General features: G+C 45.0%; 4 protein-coding genes across 5 annotated transcripts in view; 2 read left to right on the top strand and 2 right to left on the bottom strand.

Moving 5' to 3' along the window:
• The window catches only part of fads6 (fatty acid desaturase 6), an 8,014-nt gene extending 3,999 nt beyond the window's left edge, over positions 1-4,015 (top strand). The window contains exons 3-6 of the mRNA XM_056576906.1: positions 507-687; positions 1,917-2,104; positions 2,894-3,073; positions 3,376-4,015. Coding sequence (XP_056432881.1) covers positions 507-687; positions 1,917-2,104; positions 2,894-3,073; positions 3,376-3,525 — 699 coding nt within the window. The 3' untranslated portion in view covers positions 3,526-4,015. The remainder of the gene's footprint in view (positions 1-506; positions 688-1,916; positions 2,105-2,893; positions 3,074-3,375) is intronic.
• Positions 4,016-4,866: 851 nt separating this feature from the next.
• On the top strand, positions 4,867-12,698 carry trim16 (tripartite motif containing 16). The gene is made up of 6 exons (XM_056576905.1): positions 4,867-5,806; positions 7,810-7,905; positions 8,627-8,860; positions 9,415-9,586; positions 10,382-10,477; positions 10,563-12,698. Exons 1-6 carry the CDS (start codon positions 5,084-5,086, stop codon positions 11,180-11,182), a joined length of 1,941 nt encoding a protein of 646 aa, XP_056432880.1. The 5' UTR covers positions 4,867-5,083; the 3' UTR covers positions 11,183-12,698.
• LOC130371211 (peroxiredoxin-like 2A) lies at positions 12,591-16,230 on the bottom strand. Its single transcript, XM_056576907.1, has 5 exons — positions 15,893-16,230; positions 15,718-15,809; positions 13,627-13,767; positions 13,271-13,435; positions 12,591-13,105 (listed from the first exon to the last, which is right to left on the bottom strand). Exons 1-5 carry the CDS (start codon positions 16,035-16,037, stop codon positions 12,992-12,994), a joined length of 657 nt encoding a protein of 218 aa, XP_056432882.1. The 5' UTR covers positions 16,038-16,230; the 3' UTR covers positions 12,591-12,991.
• A 173-nt stretch (positions 16,231-16,403) lies between these two features.
• dydc2 (DPY30 domain containing 2) lies at positions 16,404-20,343 on the bottom strand. 2 transcript variants are annotated; one of them, XM_056577573.1, is made up of 9 exons: positions 20,017-20,343; positions 19,687-19,809; positions 19,495-19,593; positions 18,926-19,060; positions 18,132-18,335; positions 17,784-17,954; positions 17,200-17,331; positions 16,705-16,827; positions 16,404-16,570 (listed from the first exon to the last, which is right to left on the bottom strand). In XM_056577573.1, the coding sequence occupies exons 1-9, from the start codon at positions 20,161-20,163 to the stop codon at positions 16,547-16,549; spliced, it is 1,158 nt and encodes a 385-aa protein (XP_056433548.1). In that variant the 5' UTR covers positions 20,164-20,343; the 3' UTR covers positions 16,404-16,546. The 2 variants fall into 2 exon arrangements, with proteins under 2 accessions (XP_056433548.1, XP_056433549.1); XM_056577574.1 differs by lacking the exon at positions 18,132-18,335.
• Positions 20,344-20,814: the final 471 nt, after the last annotated feature.

Raw genomic sequence — 20,814 nt, 5'->3', positions numbered from 1 at the left:
GCCATGGTACCTATATCTACTTAGCATACTGTCCAGTAAAGACTTAGGATAACAAATACATTAGCCATCAGGCTCTTTTGCTTTAAGGAAACATGTTGTTTCTGGATTAAACAAATCATTGTGTTGTTTGCCCGTCTGAGAAAATCAATATGGCTATGGATTCTCCTAGCTCTTGTTGTCTGGTTAATGATATACAGCAGTGGTTCTATTTTTGATTACTAATATAACCTAGATATTTTTTCAGCCAAGGATACCTTTACGTTTAAAGTGATAGCCTCTTTTTGGAAGGATTTACCGAACTCAGAATAACTTAATTTGATTAAAGGGGTATAAAGATTCTATTAACTTCATAAATGTGAAAATATTTTACAATTGTTCATAGCCCATACTGTAACATCAAAAAAGAAACTATATTTAAAAGACAATGTCCCCCTATTGGAGAAACACTGACATACAGTATGTTGTACGACCGTCTGTCCCTCTCCCCCTGTCTCCCTCTCCACCAGATCTGTAGCTCCTTCCCAGCGCGGGCTGGGGTGCACGGGCACATCAAGATGCACCATGCCCACACCAACATCATCGGCCTGGGAGACTCCAGCGTCTGGAAGGTCCCCTGTCTGCCGCGCAGCGTCTACCTGTTCCTCGCCCCCCTGGGCCTGCCCGTCATCACCCCGCTCGTGGCCCTCGGTGAGAGGGCCTTTCCCGCAAGATCCGGCTCCAAACACGGAAAGAGATTAGGGAACCACCAACGAGGACTTGTATTTTTTAAAGGGGACATATTATAGTGAGTATAGTGAGAGTTTGATTAGCCGTTACAAGTCGTTAATGGCTTATCACACTCACATCTGGTGGTATAATATGTCCCCTTTAACAAAGTAATACAAAAGCCGAGCTGATCTGCAGAAAAGCTGCTTTTTCCCGTTTTGGCCCTAACATTGCTTCACGAACAAACATGTTGGTCGTTCTTGGATTTGTGCCATCGTCTAACTTGTCTGAGGTCTTATCTGTCCTCGTCGGAACACTATCTCCCATTCTATCGGACACTGTCATGCATGTGTTATTCCCACAACCTGTAATTAAAGCCATGCAGACAACTGTACAGACTCATTAAGCCCAGGGGCGTAATCTGTCCCTGAACGAACCGTAGACATGCCTTGTCTATATCTGAACAAACAGAACTCTGCCTTGGTCCCAAGGCCTGAATCCCTTTAGAGGACTCTGTATATATTGGTCCACTCGCCTCCATGTCCTAATGTTACCCTTTACTGTATTTTTTATCCAAAGCTTACCTTGCTTAATCTTAACCCTGACCTCACCTCACCTTACCGTACTTTGATCTCCCTTAAGGCCGATTTAGGGTCGTTTTAGACGCAGAGACGTAAGCACGTAATTTACACAAGGGACTTGTTTTAGACAAGTTTTGATTTACGGTTCCTTTAAGGTTCCTTAAGGATTGCGCGTGTTGCAAGGGGATTCTCCGCCAGAACAGTAGGGGGAGCAACGAACGAATCTGTGGGCGTGGAAGTGGAAATCGCTGGCTTGTTTATATTTATAATTATCATAATTCGTTCTTGTGTTTTCTTCTTCTCCTTCTTCAAAATTCTTCATTCGCTTCTGTCACGGCCTTTTAAAAATGGCGCTATTATGCTGTAAAACCGGAAATGTGAGACTCCTGAAAGGATGTGGTTAGCTGGCCAATCACAGTCTTTGCGAGCTGCGTAGGGCCGTAGTGTTTTAGTCGCATAGTCAGGAATTTTGGGCGACGCACTTAAGCACGTAAGGGGGGATATTTTACCGCGCAAGGGGGGGTTATGTATCTTACGTGCTTACGCGTTACGTCTAAAACAGAGCATATATCGGCCTTCACATAACCATACTGCAACCACAGCTTTAACCTTTAACCTTTCCCCCTGCAGGCGAGCTGAGGAACCACAGTGTGTTCTACGCCCTCCGGACAGTGTTATACATCTCGTTGGGCTTCTACTCCCAGTACTGGCTGCTGCTCAACGTCTCCGGCTTCCAGTCACCCTCCGGCGCCCTCATGTGCATGATGGTGTGCCGGGCCATGTTCTCCCTGCCCTACATCCATGTCAACGTTTTCCAGGTGAGCGTGCGCCAATGCTTTGGAAACCCAACATAATACGTTGTAATACCTTTCAGGTTGTATAAGAGACACCTGCATGATTAGTTGTGCCAAGATTGTGGGACATTTTAGAGCAGAGTTGTTGTTTTTTCCGGCCCACAGTTTCCGACCATGTGATTCCTTTCCATTGGATTATACAGTGTAGCATTCCCCGGGTTCATGAAGCCATGCAGAAATATGTGATACTTGTGAGGCTGCCTCTTGTGAACTTTGGCAGAACAATACGATTTCAATACGGCTCTGTGTCCTCTACGATCGCACAGGGACGCCTGAAGAACGGTTTTGTTCTTGGTCTGTAAGGCGGTCTCAAAGAACAGATTAATTTATGGTTTTCCCTGAGAACTTTCCCAGATTCTGACTTTCTCCTGAAGCTCATTGTGCATTGTATTTTTGATCACATGTTTGGAGGTGGATTGTTTTTTCTGGGGGTTATCAGGTGGTTTTGATGTCAGGATAATCTAGGGAAATCCTTGCTCTGTATGCTGTTGATGTTTGATGTCCAAGAACAGAAGAGAGATCTAAAATGAGCACATTCTGTGAAATCTGTGTAGTTCATTTCGCAACTTGTCCAAACTTTGCAGCACTCAGATAGAACTATCCAATAAATAACTCAACGTAAAGAATATAAATGGTCTAACACCTGAGACTTTAATCCAACCATAAAAACACACAATACTTACATGCACCACATACACATTAGGAAGAGGTTGCCAACAGCGTCTGACAGTGTTCTTCCCCTGGCCCTTCCAGCACATCGGCCTTCCCATGTTCTCGGCCAAGCAGCGGCCCAAGAGGATATTCCAGATGACCCACGGGGTTCTGAATCTGCCCCGCAACCCTCTGTTGGACTTGGTCTTCGGACACTCGCTCATCAGCTGCCACGTGGAGCACCACCTCTTTCCCTTCCTGTCTGATCACATGTGTCTCAAGGTACGCGGGCTGGATTTTTTTTCGCGTAGCTGATATGAGTTAGCATTTCTACCAGTTGGCGTGGATCGTAACCGTGGGGATAACACAGCCCCCTCTCTCACACACTCTCAGAACATGTTTGATGTTCTGAGAGTTAATAAAGTCTTGGGGATTTTGAGGTATCTCGTTTAATCAGAATCCAAAAAGTAACGCACCCTCGCTTTATAAAAAATACTCCCATGTCACCTTGTGGACTTGTAGTACGCCACTTAAACTGTACTTATATTTGAATCCCCCATTGACGTCGACTTCCCTCTTCCCAGATCAAGCCCATCGTGTCTTCCTATCTGAAGGCGAAAAAGCTCCCGTACCAGGAAGACCGCTACCTCTCCCGCCTGCGCATCATCTTCGACAGATACCAGGAGCTCATGGTGTTCGCTCCGCCCATCACCCAGCTAGTTGGGTTTCAGTGACAGGGGAGGGAACGTTGAAGAGCTCTCTCTGGGGGTTTCTGGTCTACCTTGCCTACTTGCCTTGCCTAGCCTACTAGACTGCTGCTGAAGCTGATATGAACAAGCATTCATGCTGATCGGCTTCTGTGAACCCGACACAATACACAAGTTATATCTGGAGCACAGCAAATATATATTCATATTAATACATCGCCGTAATAAATAATGATGTCTGAAACATTATTTAGTACAATGTTTAATTTAGCAATATTCCATTCAGATTAATCTAACTAGTGTGAAACAATAACATTGACTAATGTTACGTGTCCATATATTGAAAATGTATCCAAAACCTTCAAGTAAAACAATGACTTGGATGAGTTTGTGAGTTCCACTCAGACTGTTCTTACGAACATCAGGATCAACAACAACCTACCTTTTGGAGTTGGACAAATCAATATTGTTTCCTTACATCACATATTTATTAAAACAAGTTATTTTATTTGAACTCTTGACTTATATCATCATTTGTATAGGTCTTTACCAAGCCTACTGTGTTAAAACAGATGAGATAAGGGTCACTGTGTAAAGCCTATGGTAAATCATTGGCTGAAGCAATACAACAAAGATATGGCTCTTAATGTGATCTGAGCAGAATTGGGCAAATATTGACAATATGACTTTTGTGCGAGGGGGAGCAAATATATTGCATGATGTAGTGCGATGAGTAGGTTGTAAAACCTACACATAAAGACCTACATTTCCATATTTAGATTTAATATAATATGTTTTGTCTATGTTATTTTAATGTTGTTTTTTTCTATATTGTGCCTTTGTGTTAATTATTCAAACAGTTTCCTGTTAAGAGTTGGAAATATTTCTTTGCCGCGTCGGTTTTTTGTAACGGCCACTAGATGGCAGCATTCACTGTCTTAAGTGGAGATGGCAGTTTGCAGAACTGCTGTCTCATGTCATTACACTTTGACTTTCGCTTCATAGTGTTTAAGATAAATCGCAATAACAGGTCGCTCATTGTTTCGCTTGGCCATAATCATAGGACGCATTGATCCGTCGGCTGACAGATAACACCGGCAACTTGATAAACTCAATCAACTCAACCAGATCGATAATTGATGGTGAATCGGACCGTTAAAGTTCGCGGTTATAATAAAATCTTCGAGTAACCTGCAATACATAAAACGCATAGCCTAATCAGAGCAATCCTCGACAGGCAGGAATGTTAAAAGTATCCACTCCGACGTGTCGTATTCAACACGGAAGCAGACCTAGTGGCAGTGTCTGATCTGTTCTCACTTCTCACCGTTATGTAGGTTATCCCTCCGTGTTTTGAGTGGCTGTTGGGTTTCAATTCCAGGTCTGTACAGGTCTACCAGGTCGAGGTGTGGCTTACTGTGTGACTCATTGTGATTCAGGAACCAAAAAAGGTGGGCTAGACCTATTATCAGCTGCTCAGTGGCTGGGCCGGTTAGTTTCAGTGTCAGACGAGGAGAGGGAGGTTGTCTCAAGGGAGGGAGTGGAGAGAGAGAGAAAATAAAGAAAGAAGGAAAATAAATACATCATGGCAGATACTGCACCCAAAGTGGCGGTCCTCGACTTAAAAGAATCTCAACTTTGCACCGCGTGTTCTGGGGCCACCGAGCCCGACGCACCCCCGTGCCCCGTGTGCAGTGATGCCGGGGGTAAAGGCAGCAAGACGGAGCCAGCACCCGCCCCGAAGGAGAACGGGACGGTGAGCGAAACCCCGGTGATCGAAACCCCAGCGATGAAGAGCAAAGGGGGGGACAGTCAGGACTCGAAGTTAATCGAGGAGACCAAAATACAGGAAGACCTGCTGGAACCGGAGGACCCCGAAAAGCAAAACGAGGAACAGAGTGACGAGAAGCCACAGACCGACGAAAAACCTAAAGAAGAAGATGGGGAAGAAGAATTGAAGCAGGGGGATATGGAGGAAGAACTAGCCAAAGAGGAGCCCATCGGCCCGGATGATGTGGTCTGTGACTCGTGCATCGACAGCCCTCGGCGGGCCATGAAGTCCTGTCTCACCTGCCTGGTGTCCTACTGCGAGGCCCACCTCCGACCGCACCTGGAGAACCAGAAGTTCCACAACCACCGTCTCGTGGAGCCCCTGCGGGACATCGAGAGACGGACGTGCGAGGGCCACAAGTGGCCCCTGGATCTGTTCTGCCTGGCGGACAGCTGCTGCGTGTGCACGGACTGCTTCCTCGAGGAGCACAAGGGCCACAAGTCCCTGCCAGTCAGAGAGGCCCGCCGACAAATCGAGGCAAGTGAACTCCCTATTATCTGTGCTGTTTTGTGTTATTGTCATACTTTTTTTCTCTCTTTCGCAAACGCCCACACAGCAAGGGAATTCCCTGTGCTTGGAGTGTCAACTGCATACTTGCACTGCCGCTAGTCATATGAGATCCACACCATTGTTTATTATTAACAATGGTGTGTTTTTAACATTATCTCTAGCCTCTATACGGTTCATCAATGGGACAATGAAAGAATGTTTTATCTGAATATTTATGGTTTTTTATACTGCCTGCTGTTAGATGTTGCTCTAGTTGTGTAAGCTATTACGATGTGTCTGGTCTCTGGGAAGAACGAGTTAATAATAGTTGAGTATAATGACTTTATGAGAATAGAGTCCATTATATGATCTCCATCAGAAACAGCTTACATGGATTTAGGGGTTTAGTTTTGAACGAGTGGTAGGCTTACAATCACTTCAAGTTGCTCATCGTTTGAGTGAGTCAGAAAATAGCAAACTAAATGCCATGGTCATGTGTCCTGGAAACTCCATCCTCATGTCTATTTAGTCTGCTTGCGGCACAAGGAGAGCTCAAGTCCCAGCAGAAACACAATTTGTCTTTCTTTTTTGACAGACACTGACCTCTAGGTTCAAGTATTCTTGACTGAGGGTGAGATCAGAACAGACATGTTTTTTTGACACACACACACACACACACACACACACACACACACACACACACACACACACACACACACACACACACACACACACACACACACACACACACACACCTGAATTTCAAATTTGAATTTTGACAATTACTTTTTTGGGGTGCTTTACCTGCTTTGCATTCTGAGCCTTTGCAGGAATTATTTAGATGCTTCTCCATTTTTTAACCAAATCATGTTTTAATATTCATGCTGTCATTTCCATCATAGTCATGTTTGTGGTAGAGAAGCCCTTATCTCGGGTGGCAAGTTCTCTATTCTCTCGTCCTGTTTTTCGAGAAGAACTGTTCTTGTCAATGTTCTTCTCTTGTGTTTTCTGTGGTTTCCGTTTCCCTGAAAACAGTGTGGTATCCAGTTTCACGTTATTTAATTCGCCATTTTTTGGATCCCAACTGTCGAAAACTAGGCCAAGTTTGAATGTTTTGGTAATCAAAAGGTTGTGTTACTTCAGTTTCTCCAACAGTGAGGTTGACGTTACATAACCACCAAGGCAGTGTTTAAAGCACGCTGATCTAGATGTTTACTCGGTTGATACGATCTCTCAGTCAGAACCTAGTCTTTTATTTACCATTACATCTAATCTGCCCCGGCCGCCGTAGCTGTGCCAAATGCGACTTCAAGCCAGGCAGAATGCAGTAAAACTCTGTTTTCAGATGTCCCATAATGCAAGCTGTTGCACCAAAGATACCCAGCTGTTGATCATGATAACAATTGGTCCTGTCAGATGATTGGTCTGATGATCTACATAGATGTCAGACAGCATTAACATAGCATGATGTTCTGTATGCAAATGCAAGCTGACAAACTGGTTGAGCTGCATTGTCTGCACTTGGTGAAAAGAAAAAGAGGAAAGAAAAGATCTTTAGCCTGTTGAAAAGTAATCACTAGGTCTCTCCCCAACTGATGTCTTTGAGCGGGCAGAATGAATCACAAGTGAACAAGGTTATGTTACAAGCACACTCAGTCAAAAACAACTTCTACAGCTAGGACTTCAAGGAACGCACTATAATGGAATTTCCTTTGGGTTGGAAATTGTACAGGCAAGAATTCTACGTAGCTGCAGCCGGGGGTTGTATAAGAGGTGCCCGGGCCTGTCTGAGGTATTCAGATTGGACTTTGATGGCCAACCTGCTGTCAATTTCCTACATATTGCATTTTTTTTGCCCCCAGTCTCTTATTACATACATACAGTGATACTTCCATTGTACAAATAAAGAAGCAGTCTGTTGAAATAAAATAAATAAAAAAAGAAAAGATTTTTTTGTAATGAATTGCATTCCTGTGCGTGTGTATCTCCAGGGCGAACTGAGGGAGAAGCAGGTCGAGATGGTGAAGATCGTCACGGCGGCAGAGAACGCCATCAACAAGCTCCAGGTCAACGCTGTGACCATCGAGGTAACGTACCGAGAAACACTCTTCCATGAACTTTGTCCCGTCAAACACGAGTGCTGCGTGTCTGTGTGTGTGTGTAACATGCTGTTGTCACAGGAATGTGAACAAACGAATAGATTTGTAAAGAAGACCCACCACTGGTAATTTCTGCCATTCTTAAACCCCTACATCCCCACCTCCCCGAGCCTCAAGGAATTTGAACCGCCCAATAACTGACCCGGTTACGTCCATCAGAACCTGGTGGGGAGTCATTGACTGATGACAATGTGTCAACAAGACTTTATTTTTGTCCCGGTTGCGTGGTCGAATGGAATAGCCCTTTTCCAAAGCCAAGGATTTGTACATCCACCTCGCCTCCATTCCCGGTGTTCCCATCTCACGACGGGACGCCATTGAACGGGGGGGGGGGCTCAAAACGAGCGTCAGTGGCCAAAGAGAGAGGGGGGACTGCGGAGGGAGTGAAGTCTATTCTGGATACTGCACGGTCAAATCGTTCTTCAAAATACATCTGTCATCCTCGTCATTGTTGTCGTTGTTCCTTCCATGGCCTCATTCTCGCTCCGTTGACTATTAAATGCCTGTACAAGGATATTGTGTTGCAGTCAATCCGGTTTAATTCAGGATCCTCTCTCAGTCTTAGATCCACTGAAGTATGGTGATCCCACAACCGCACCCACCGGATCACAGTGAATTAAAAAGGTGTGTGTGTGTTGCTTGCCCTCAGACCTCAGTGAAGGAGGTTCGGGAGGTGATAGAGAGCCAGTTTGCGGAGCTGCAGGCGGCGGTGGAGCGGGTGAAGAAGGAGGTGATGGAGGTCCTGGAGAGCGAGGAGAAGCAGTCTCTGAAGCAGGCTGAGGGCATCCGGGCTCACCTGGAGCAGAGGTGTGCTGAGCTCAAGAAGACCCAGGGCCAGGTGGAGAAGATCTCCAAGAACAAAAACGATGTGGACTTCCTACAGGTACTGTAATGTGGGACCAAATAAGGATCATGATCCATCTAGGGAGCATCTGTTAAACATCTGGGAGAGCTGGCACAGAGCCTGGGCTAGAAACCAAAGACAGACGGGGTGACGCCTTGTTCCTGCTTTTTAACACCGATATTCCACCCAAGAGAAACTCGATTTGTGCGATAGGATGAAGCCTTCAGAAGGGGATTTTAATTAGAATTGGATTTAAATGTATTTCTGCAGCGGCTATATACAGTGTTTCCCTACTATTACAGTTTACTACTGCTGAACCATTTTGTGTTGGCCCATCATGTGCTTACAGATCCCCATCTGCAGCATCATGACATGTTGAGAAAGAATATGAAGCGAAAGAAACAGCCCTTTAACCCATATTTGAGCTCAACTGTCACCAGACTGTCGATATTCATCCAAAGCCCTTTTTTGTTAGACTATTACAAAAGTGTCAATGTCATGTATGGAAATATTAGTTGCAAATGGACATTTTAAACAAAACATGATATATTAGTAAAAGTAATATTAATAATGAATTGTTTCTTTCATTGCAGGAGTATTCAGAGTGGAAGAAGGAGACGCTGGATATTTCGCTGCCAGGAGTCTACATCGGTCTGATGGATCGGTTACATTCGTTTAGCCGCACCATAAAGGACTCCACGAGGGAAATGAGCCAGAAGCTCACGTCTTCATACATGGATAAGATCAAAGAGACATGCAAAAATGGTAAGTCTTAAATGGATCCACCGAGATATCTATAATTTGGTTTTTAGCGGTGGGTATAGTGCTTCCTGTGATGCGCCACTGACAGCTAACCCTATGCACATTGGAAATCTTTGGAGGGTTATTAAAAGTGTATTTCCCTCACATGAACAGGAGCTAGGTTACTGTAACTATGGAAGTGGCTAACATAAAGAAAATACTAACCCTGCGATATCCCCTTCTGGATGCTCATAGATGAATTGTAGAGCGTCTTAGAGTACCGTAAAGCATCTTAGAGTACCATATTAAGCGCTATATAAATTTCATTTATTATTAGTATTAGTATTATTAATTTGGACTGAAATTATATCTGCGTGTCCCAGTAAATTCCACCCATTAGGCAATTTAGCTAAAAGCAACTTAAAATCATTGCTGGCCAACAGTCGGTCGACATTCAAAAGTTTCCAAAAGAACCAGCAGTATATCACCATGCACAAATAAATAGGGTTCATTTGAAATAAACAAACTATAAAATAGTCTGCACCAACGATGAAGGAAAACAAGCTTTGAATGTGCAGCGCCTGGGTGTGTTCAGACTTGTCTGGTGGAGAGTGGAGGAATTTCAGCTGATGAGTGAGGGCTCGCCCGTGAAACACTGTTTGTCTGAATGTGGTCACTGGAGCGATACCCACACACGTGCACACCTGAGTCACCTTGTTGGTGTGTCACACAAAAAACATCACCTTTTAGTAAACCAAGGTGAAGGACACAAACATTTTATTTTTAATAACCTTCCTCCCCCGTTCCCTCCTCCTCCAGACAAGATGGGAATAAAGACCACGGTTCATGAAATCATCGCATCAAAACAAAACATTGGCATCCCTGATCCAAAGACGCGAGATGACTTCCTCAAGTGTAAGTATTCGACTCCAATCCTCAGAGAGTATCCCACTTTCATTGAGCGTGTATCATATTGACACACATTATCCCGTCGTTCTAGATGCCAGTCCTGTGACCTTGGACGGCGACACCGCCCACAAGTTCCTACGCCTGACTGAGGAGAACCGCAAGGTGACCAACACAACGCCCTGGCAGCACCCGTACCCAGAGCTGCCCGAGCGCTTCGAGCACTGGCGCCAGGTGCTGGCCACCGAGAGCTTCTACCTGGGCCGCAAGTACTTCGAGGTGGACGTGAGCGGGGACGGCACGCACGTGGGGCTCACCTACAAGAGCATCGACCGCAAGGGCCCGGAGAGCAACAGCTGCATCACGGGGAACAACTTTTCCTGGTGCCTTCAGTGGAATGGCCGCACCTACTCGGCCTGGCACAGCGACGTGGAGACCCCGCTGAGCCTGGACAAGTTCACGCGCATCGGCGTCTACCTGGACTACAGCCAAGGGCTGCTGGCGTTTTACGGCGTGTCCGACGCCATGAGCCTCATCCACGAGTACCGGGCGGAGTTCCTGGAGCCTCTGTATCCGGCCTTCTGGCTGCCCAAGAAGGAGAACGTGGTGGTCTTGGTTCCACCCGGTGAGGCCTTGCCACTAAAGAGTCCTTCCCCTCAAGCCTCCCCCGCAAACAGTATTGTTGGATCCAAGGCCGGCGACAATAGCGATTAAGTGTTACTCTTTTGTGCAATGTGAATGGGCTTAGAAAAGCGGTGTGTTCTGTATGTTGTATGCTTAAGATTGAGTTTGTATACTTCTGGTTTCATTTGGGGAAGTGTTTTTGACTGATGTGCGGAGTCAAGCCATAATAAAAAAGCATGTTGCTAATGTCCTTTAGAATTGAAAACATGGTTCACCTCTTAAGTTGTTTCTAGCTTTTTAAAACATTCAGGAATACTGTTACTCCTTTGCACCACTGTGACTTTAGTTTGTTATTGGTAAATAAAAGATGACCATGGAACTGTCCATTACCAGTTGACTGATTCTAGCAAACATGGATATTCAACTGTTCAACTCTTGTTTTTCTTAGATGTCAGGCCAAAACATGCTGTGAGATTTGCTTCAGCAGTCTTAAAAGAAAACACTTGCACATTTGTTTACTTGATTCTTCTCCATGTTTCCCTGGTTAACATCCATAACCGTCATCTCTGGTTTACCCAAAACGATATCCTAACTATCCTTGTTAGAATGGCCTTAACCCAATATAAGAGCGGTTGTTCAACATGTGTACCCTCAGTGAATTGCTCCATTCAACTGAGCAACGCATGGCTGAGTCAATACCAACCCAGTCTCATAACACTAATGTTCCTTCTCAGCATGTAGCATTAAATGTGATTTATAAATAGTCTGAGCTCGGGGTAGCTTCCTCTGCACAACTGACAGTTAATTTGTAATGACAAAAGAATGGTATTGTCGTGCCAAGTCCAGGGTACTAACACATCTTTAAAAGCAAAAAAAATTTCTGCCGTCTAAAGACTTTGGAATGCAGCATGGCAAGCTGTTGACTCCCTACTAGTAACTGAATGCGTGTCTCCGGAGCAGTGTGCCGGGTTTCCCCCTATTATGAACCAATACATTGGTTTGATTGACTAACAAACTACTCCGCCAACAAATTCCATTAAGCCAAACTGGGAGGTGGACAAAGTGTAGAATTGTGTAAGATTAACAATGACAAACAAAAAACGTTGAGTAAAGGGTTGACAGGTCTGCAATGGAACAGATTAGGCCAGGAAGTATGCGTCCAATAAAGTGCCCAACCGCCCACGTTGGGCTGAAAGTTAGATACCATCAGACTATAGGAACACCTACTGTCAGAGTGGGGGAATGCAGTAGTGAGTCTAAAAGCCACGTCACCGTTCAAATTTGTTTACATATAGTTATCGCAGATTCAACATTTCCTGTCTAGCATGTGGGAGCTCACCGTTTTCCTTAGTCATGGAAGCTTTCCTACAAGCTGAGGAAGGAACTAGACTAAACCTCAGCCCCAAAAAGAATTAACAGTAAGAATTGCCTTCAAAAACCACTGCAGTCAGATCTCAGACAGCTATAAACATTTTACAGAAAAGACATGGGCCATATGTGAATTAGACCATTACACTTTTATTGTTCTTTTGGCTTCTGGTGGATAGACATCTGAAAGGTGACGACAGAAACAAGGGGTTTCATCTGGTTGTTAGACATCAGGCCTGCTCCCTCGTTCAGAGTTTAGAGTCAGGCCATCATTAACACTCCCAGATCCCCTTACTGCACAGTCACACACACACGATGGAAGCTCAAGGATCAGAGACCCTCTATTCAAACATCAATATGCAAACGTTTCAACATCGAAGCAACTACATTAACTTTCGCCACTTTTATGACAGTGCACCTTTAAGATTCTATTCTACGACCAGAATATACAGAAACGAGGAATCCTACAGAAGTAATTTGACCATTTGCCAGTTTTCGGACTTTAAGACGTCACTCTGGATTTCCACGGGGCTATCTTTCCTCCAAAGACACAAGCTCCCTTTGTATCCTCCCAACAGCGTTGAGGACCTCCAAAACGTTGACCTTATCCCCAAACTCAATCTCCCGATGCTCCAGAATTACTCCCTGCAAGAGACAAAAAGACGCCAAGGGGTTAACAAAGCAGACTTGTTGCACAAATACCTCGGTGCTATCCAAATGCACAGAACATGGCAAAAGCGCGTATAACTGTTATAAATATGTGGCCCGCTAAGCCCTTCTTCTCTACAAATTGGCAGTGGGTTAATTCACCTGTTCCCCTGGTCCCAGGACATAGACACCACCCAGGATGAAACCTTCCCCGGAAACATTCCCTATGAAGCCGTTCCTGAAGGCTCGCAGCCCATTCGTCCACACCCCAACACGGAGAAACGCCAGTAGACCCATACTCCGCTCGCGTGGTCCATAGAACCGCCGCTGAAAGAAGAACACACAAGGGGATGACTTATGATGCAAATCCTCTTCGGAGACAGTCATCTATTTTGTGGCATTACTGCTGGAACACTGTGACCGGTTGCAGCATGTGACCGTCCACAATAAAAATAGAGCATAACTTTCCCTTGTGACTTAAAATTGACATTTGGTTCAGACAGCCAAAGTCTGCCTACCTTTGCATCCAAGAATATGTCCCCATTGAAGAAAGGTTTGAAGTTCAGGACCTCTGTGCCAACGTCCTCTTTCACCACAGCATAGAGGGGGACCCCTAGCTGGTCCAGCTGGGATTTCAGAGAGGACAACTCTGCAGCCTCCTGGACATTTTATATTGAGTAAAACACTGGTCGTCATGCAACCAGAATGTGACTGGGCACAAAGCATCGTGGTCGCTATGTTTAAAGTCTGTCTTTTAATAAAACATTTACAGATCGACTTTTTGTGATGCATATGGTATACGTCATTGCTTATCATCAATACCGATTGTTTACCAGGCAAAGGTTCTACATCACAACAACCCTCAACCTTTTGGAGCATGGGAAGTAGGTTAGTACCGGTAATCGTGATATTTATAATGATAATAAAGTAATTAATCTGGAAGTACTTTATGCTTTATGTCATTATGGGGCAGCATTGTTGTAGTCGATAGGGCCACAGCGCTTCTCATGCGAGACCGATGCAAAATGAACGTCTCATTAGCCTAGGTACAATATAGTTATGAATGTTTAGGATTTTACTGCACCATAATGCTTAAGTCCTCTTACTATGGCAGAGTATCACCAAAAAAAAAAAATCCATGACGCAGTAGCCGCGTTTACATGGCACATCTGATCCGCATAGATTTCTATGCGGAATAGATCTGTTCCCAAAATGTGATCCGAATGTACTGAATACATGCCAGTAACAAAAGTGTCCGTTATGTCTCTCACGCACACCTGACACATCTCTGGACCGGCGGCGACATAATAGACGTCTTATCACTATTTGGCATGGTGAATTTGATTTTAATGAAAGCACAGCAGGAGAGAGCTTTCTCTGCCTGCTCCTTCAATTAAGAAGGACAGCACAGCTACGTCCAATCTTTATATTTACCCCCACCTCCACCGTAAACAAGAGGAATTTGAATGCAAGTCCGCAGCCAAGACTGGTGGGAGAGAGTGGTCTCTCTAAATTAAGAAGTATTTTAACGTTCAGCCTGCAAAAGTAGTAGTAGCCTACTCATTTACAGTTATCTCGGACGGGCGCGGACACTACGATACACAAACACGTCATTAATAAACACCCATGTCCCGTCGCTTAGCAACCGGACACGCTTACCGGATTACTTACGGAGTGGTAACAAAGACGTGAATCAGGCAATAAATCCACTTTCCTTGACAGCAGTCAAGTTCGGTGTGCATAAATGTACAGACTGAGCTCAGTGGATCAATTGCGAACTACTGCAGCTGCTCCAAGTTAAACCTCAATCTATTCCGAATAAGTGTATGCATGTGCGATTAAAACGGACTACACCACCTCTTCTATTCGGCATAGAATTCTATGCGGATCAGATGTGTCCATGTAAACGCGGCTACTGTTGTACAAGCCCCTTTAGTCACAGCCAAGTTCTATTATTTTGAGAGCAAATTGCCAAACAAAAATAAATTGAAAAAAAAAAAACTATCACAAGGCAATCTGAGGGGGCACAAGCCCCCTCAGATTGCATGGTCGTGACGCCGCTGGACACAGACATTTACTTTCATCGGGATACAAATTAGCATAAATCGGTCACCCGTTACTCAGGATGAAGTCAAACAATAATAAACGACGCTGAAGTTGGCATGTTGGCATCCGATTCGCAGCATCCGATTCGGCTTGAAAACCACTTAGAATCTTCAAATCGGTCCTGATTGAAAACCTCTACACCTATACTATTCAAATCTGGACTACATTATCACAGTGAGGCTATACATTATGTAAAACATAGTTTCAGATTTTTGAAACCTTTACCCTATTTGTGAAAATGCGATGCGGTCTGGACCCCTAAATGAGCCTGTATTGCATTTTCACAAATAGGGTAAAGGTTTCACAAATCTGAAAATATGTTTCACATAATGTATAGCCTCACTGTGAAAATTTAGTCCAGATTTGAAGAGTCTAGGTCTAGTGGTTTTCAATCAGGACCGATTTAAAGTGGACCAGCTGCCGAATCGGATGCTGCGAATCGGATGCCAACTTCAGAGTCGTCAATAATAAGCAGATTAAAAAACAGGACATGTACCACTTACCTCTCTGCACAAAAATCACCCAGGCCGACGGACAGCCATGATGACAGCTCCGGAGCTTGCCCACAGTGATTTGGCCTTGAGCGACCTGTTTTCTTAGAAATAAATAAAATAAAGTTTAAAAAAAGAGAGACAAAGACAGACACAGCAAAAACGTTACCATAAGAATGTGACTCACCTCCGCTCAGAGTTGTCAGGTCGGTTTCCTCCAAATGTTGGATTGTAGCCTTCAGCGGTTGAGTGAGAAACACATCGGTTAAGTAGTTAAACACCGCGGTAATACAGACGATAGCCGCTCCCACGACGCGGGCTATTGTTTCCATCTTGACGAGAACTTCGCAAGACCCACACAACAACAAAAAAGCCCCTTCTTAATCCATTCCTTGGAATCGTTCAGTGGAAAAACCTGGCCCAGGCAACCAGCAAACAGCTCAAAAATGACCTCGTTTGCGTGTAATTTCAACGCAGAGTGAGGTGGACCCACTTTTATGCTCCACAAACAGCGCTCTTATCCGCTCTGATTGCATGCAGCTGAGGCGACCAGGCTGACGCCACAATTAAGCCCACAGCCCAGTCACATGAATGCACACAACCTTTGCCCTTCTTCCTTTTTCATGTACAAAGTTAAAAGTAGAAAATCACATTATGCGGCAAAACCGTGCATGATAAATAGAAAAGGAGATATGATGCACTGATTCAGTAAACTTTTATTAAAACTTAAAACTTTTTATTGATGTCATCCCATGCAAAGGCCTTTAAAAAAAACACTATCAGTATATGTTGGCCATGTTATATATTATGGATACTAAACAGAGACTGTGATGTGGTAGAATTAGTCTGCATCTTTTTCTTCTTCCTGCAAAAAGAACAGAAAAAAATATTATTTATCATTAAATTATTCAGATATCAAAGGAAAACATTGGGGGCATAGCTTCTCACTCATGGACAAACCAAAAAAACATTGATTTCACAAAATGGCACTTTCTCTACCTCTTCAGGCGTTTGCTCCTTGCTCTCAGAATTGCTTTCAGACTCCTCTTGTGATGTCACTTCCTCCATATCCTCGGGTGCTGCCCCCTCCTCGGGTTCATCGGCTGGCCGGTCTGCCTCCTCCTGGGTTAATCATCAACACACAGGTTTGGTTAAACATTCATCCAGGGTCTCCTGTTGTGTGACTCTGCTGCTGGACCCTCTCCATGTCTGCCTCTGATCCTCCATCGCTGCTACAGTCTACTTCTAATCCTAAAGACTCACGTTGATACCTCCTCTTGACCGACACCACTGGACTCTTTTCTGTGTGTGTGTGTGTGTGTGTGTGTGTGTGTGTGTGTGTGTGTGTGTGTGTGTGTGTGTGTGTGTGTGTGTGTGTGTGTGTGTGTGTGTGTGTGTGTGTGTGTGTGTGTGTTTGTGTGTGTGTGAGCCGTTTGAGACCGTCAATGTGATTAAGGGCTATGTGAGTAAAGGCCGTAGAACTGGCAGAACAACCTCGTCTTCATCCCGATCATCAGAGGGAACTTCCTCCTTCTCTTCTGGCAGTGGACCATCCTCCCGACCGGAGACCGAGCCCACTTCCACAGCCTCGGCTGGGGCTGTGGGCTCTTCTGGGCCTTCCTCCATCTGGTGTCAACCGTTGGTAGGAGTGAAAGCAGAGCGTTAGATCATGATAATAGTAGCTGGTCATTGTATTTCTATTGTTCCCTTCTCTGCTCGTGTCCACTCGGATTGGCCGTTTGTTGCTACCTTCTGTTTTCTAGCTCTGCTCCTTTCCCTGTCCCGACAGAACCTTCTCAGCCTGCATGGTTGGGAGGTCAGAGGGTGCACGTCCTAACCACACCTGGGGGCTGCCAAATCCAAATGTCCTAGACCAACTCGGCTGACGCCGAACCTCTTCTCCTTCACTTATTACAAACAATAATGTCTGAAATGGTGTCACAGCTGTCTTCAGTTTGTCTCGTCTGACCTCCCTGCCAGTCTGCTCTCTCTTCCTGTACATCTCCCTGCATGTTCTCCTCCTCAAAGAAAGAGACCAACAAGCGTTGGTTCAGAAAGGTTATCTATCAGCAGGTCACCTGGTCTTCAGCCCGTGGTTCAAGGGGAGAGGGGCTTTGTGTCTTTGTCTCTTGCAGTTCTTGTTGTTCTTCTTCTTCTTCCTTTAAGTCGGAGTTCAGTTTTTCTGGGCTAGCCGAGGGTTCTAAGGCGGCGGTGGACTCTGATTCTGTATGTTCGGATCCCTTTGCCACCTGGTGACAACCAGGGTATGAATCACAACACAAGATGAGATCGAATTTCAACACAATTTCATACCAAAGCCTCAAGCAGCCACCTTTGATGATTCACTTTGCGACTCATTTTCCTCGATAGCACCTTGAACACACTCCGAGGCCTGTTGAACGCCAGACGACAACAAGCCGGTTTACCTCTGTCTCATCCTGGCGCCCCGCGGTGTCCCCCGCTCCCTGCGGTTCCCCGGGCCTTGAGTCCACCTCAGAGGCTTCTTGCGGCACTTCCTGTGACTCCTCCTTAGCTGGGGGGCCAGGGACCTCTGCCGGAGCAGAGGCGGCGCCTTCCTCTGATTCCCCCGACGCGGTGTCTCCCACCGCTACGTCATCTGCCCCCCTCACCTGACACAGAACACCGCCACCACCACCACCACCACCACCCAGGTCATAGGCAGTTCACTCACACGCCATGCCAGATAACGCCACCGCAACAGGCCGGGTATGGAGAACACATAGACGCCCACCAACATGCGAGAAACTGAGAGACTGCATGGAACAGAAGGCTAAACTCTCCTTCTAGTTTGTGTATTTATGTATCTCAATAAGTGAGTAATGAGTGACCTTATAACTCTAACACAGAATATGACTGTAGTGTAGCAGGGAGACACACTGGTGTCAAGTCAAGACTTTCATAACTGCAGGTGATGTCTATGGCCTTCTGATCAGCTTCACCTGCATGAGACACAAGGAAACCCGGAGCAACTTATGGAAAACAAACAGAGGGATTTGCAAACACACACACACACACGAAACGGCAGCTACACCCAGAAACCAGAAAGGATCCACGACAAGAACTGTGTATCGAGCAACAAGCATCACCCTGCGGTACGACAAGCACAGCAAAACAAACAAAAAGCTTTGATGCTAAATGGCGAACACACCCACCACCACCACCACCATCACCACCAGAAAAAGCTTGTCAGAAAGTTCACCTCCTGCCCAGGGTTATCCCCTTCAGTTAGGATGGCTTCTGCTGCCCCCTGCTGGTTCTCTGTATCAGAGACCAGAGGCTCCTGTGGGTTCTTATTCTCCTCGACGCTGTCTTCAGCAGGCTGCTTGTGTGAGATCTGATACCAGACGAGGATTCTCATGAACAACACACTGGTCATAACGTCTGGTATAACAGGGATGGGAGTCACAGGAACCGCTGCCTCGCACGCAGGAGATGTTGCTGTTTTGGTGATTATTATTTATTTTCCTGCAGTAGGCCTATTTTCTCTGTCCTTGTTTGTATATGATTACCTTTTAAAAAAGAAATCGCTGTTGTCATTTTTTGTCAAAAGGAAAATATACATACAATGTATAATACAAAGATGCTCTAATGTTAAGAGTAGGTATGACTGTGAAGTGGCGGCGTTTTTTGTCATCTTTCTTTATTTCTATCTTGCCATCTTCTGATTTATTCTGCTCTAAAATCGGAGCTACAACCGCTTTAACAACGCGTGTCAGCACATTCGTTCAGTCAGCGTTTTCCAATACAGATACATGAGGTTAAACTCACGTCTTCTCCTTCCAAGACCGGGGCAAGCGTCGACGGGTTGTTAGAACTTTTGGGCCTTTTGACATTTCGTTCCGCAGGAGTGCTAGCAGGTTCTGATGCCTGTTAACGACCACACCTCCGTATGAATCACAACAACGTCGAACACCAGAAAGGACAACCCAAATAACCAAAGGAGGTCGAACTCCTGCATACCTTTTGGGCCTTTTCCAGCGCTTCTTTTATTTCTTCCTCCTCCTGCCTCAACCTCTTCTGGTGCTGCCCCTCCTCTCTGGCTCTGGCCTGCTCCAGCTCTAGTAACGCTTGGTTCTCCTTCCTCTGACATCACACACATTTAAGACATATATTATCTATTATCAAGCAAATATTTTCTTTATTTCGTCTTCTATTTTTAAGTTATACCTAAGTTATACTATTAAGTTATACAAATAACACGGAAGGGTAACGCAGACCCTTTGCTCAGTATAGACGTAAATGTTGTGCAATACTGCCCCCTACTGGCAATAGATTAACAGGGCGACTAACCGTGGCCTCGTATTCCTGGTCACTGCTGTATTTATAAATCCAGTGAGCAAGATACTCAATAGGATCTACGGGTCGTCGTTCAGCCACCTCTGCCAGTCCTTCGGCAAGGCATTTCCCCAGGTGTATTTTCAAGTACTCGGAATCCATTTTACTTCCTGGGAAATTAGGCTATGTAGGCTAGTTAAAAAATAAGTAGTAGCCTACAAAATAAGAGCGTCAGCGAAAGAAAATCGTTGGTGAATTGAATCGTAGCAATCAAGTCAACACTACTCTTATTCAACGAATATTAAGACTATGCTTTCTAACAGTCCTCCAAAGTTTGCTTAGCGTCGTATTTGTGTGGTGTTACCATGGTAACAGGGTCACATTTAATCCTCCCCCGGAGGTAGTTCCGCTTGAAATGAAATTCGCATCGCTTATTACATCGTTAATACATTAGTAATTGGCTTTTCAAAAAGTGTTTGTGATACTTTTAATGGGTAACTTGATTGGTCGCTTTGGATGAGATGTGACAGATGTATATCTTCTGAACCACAAATCGTAGACACGTGATTTCTATGCTGACACACACACACACACACACACACACACACACACACACACACACACACACACACACACACACACACACACACACACACACACACACACACACACACACACACACACACACACACACACACACACACACACACACACACACACACACAGACACACACACAGACACACCTGAATGTCAAATTTGAATTTTGACAATGACATTTTTGGGGTTTTACAGCTGAACTAATCAACATTATC

The sequence above is a fragment of the Gadus chalcogrammus genome, chromosome 18 (genome assembly GCF_026213295.1).
Source record: "Gadus chalcogrammus isolate NIFS_2021 chromosome 18, NIFS_Gcha_1.0, whole genome shotgun sequence".
Taxonomy (NCBI): Eukaryota; Metazoa; Chordata; class Actinopteri; order Gadiformes; family Gadidae; genus Gadus; species Gadus chalcogrammus.
The sequence above is the reverse complement of the archived record's forward strand: the minus strand, read 5'-3'. Positions and strand labels throughout refer to the sequence as shown.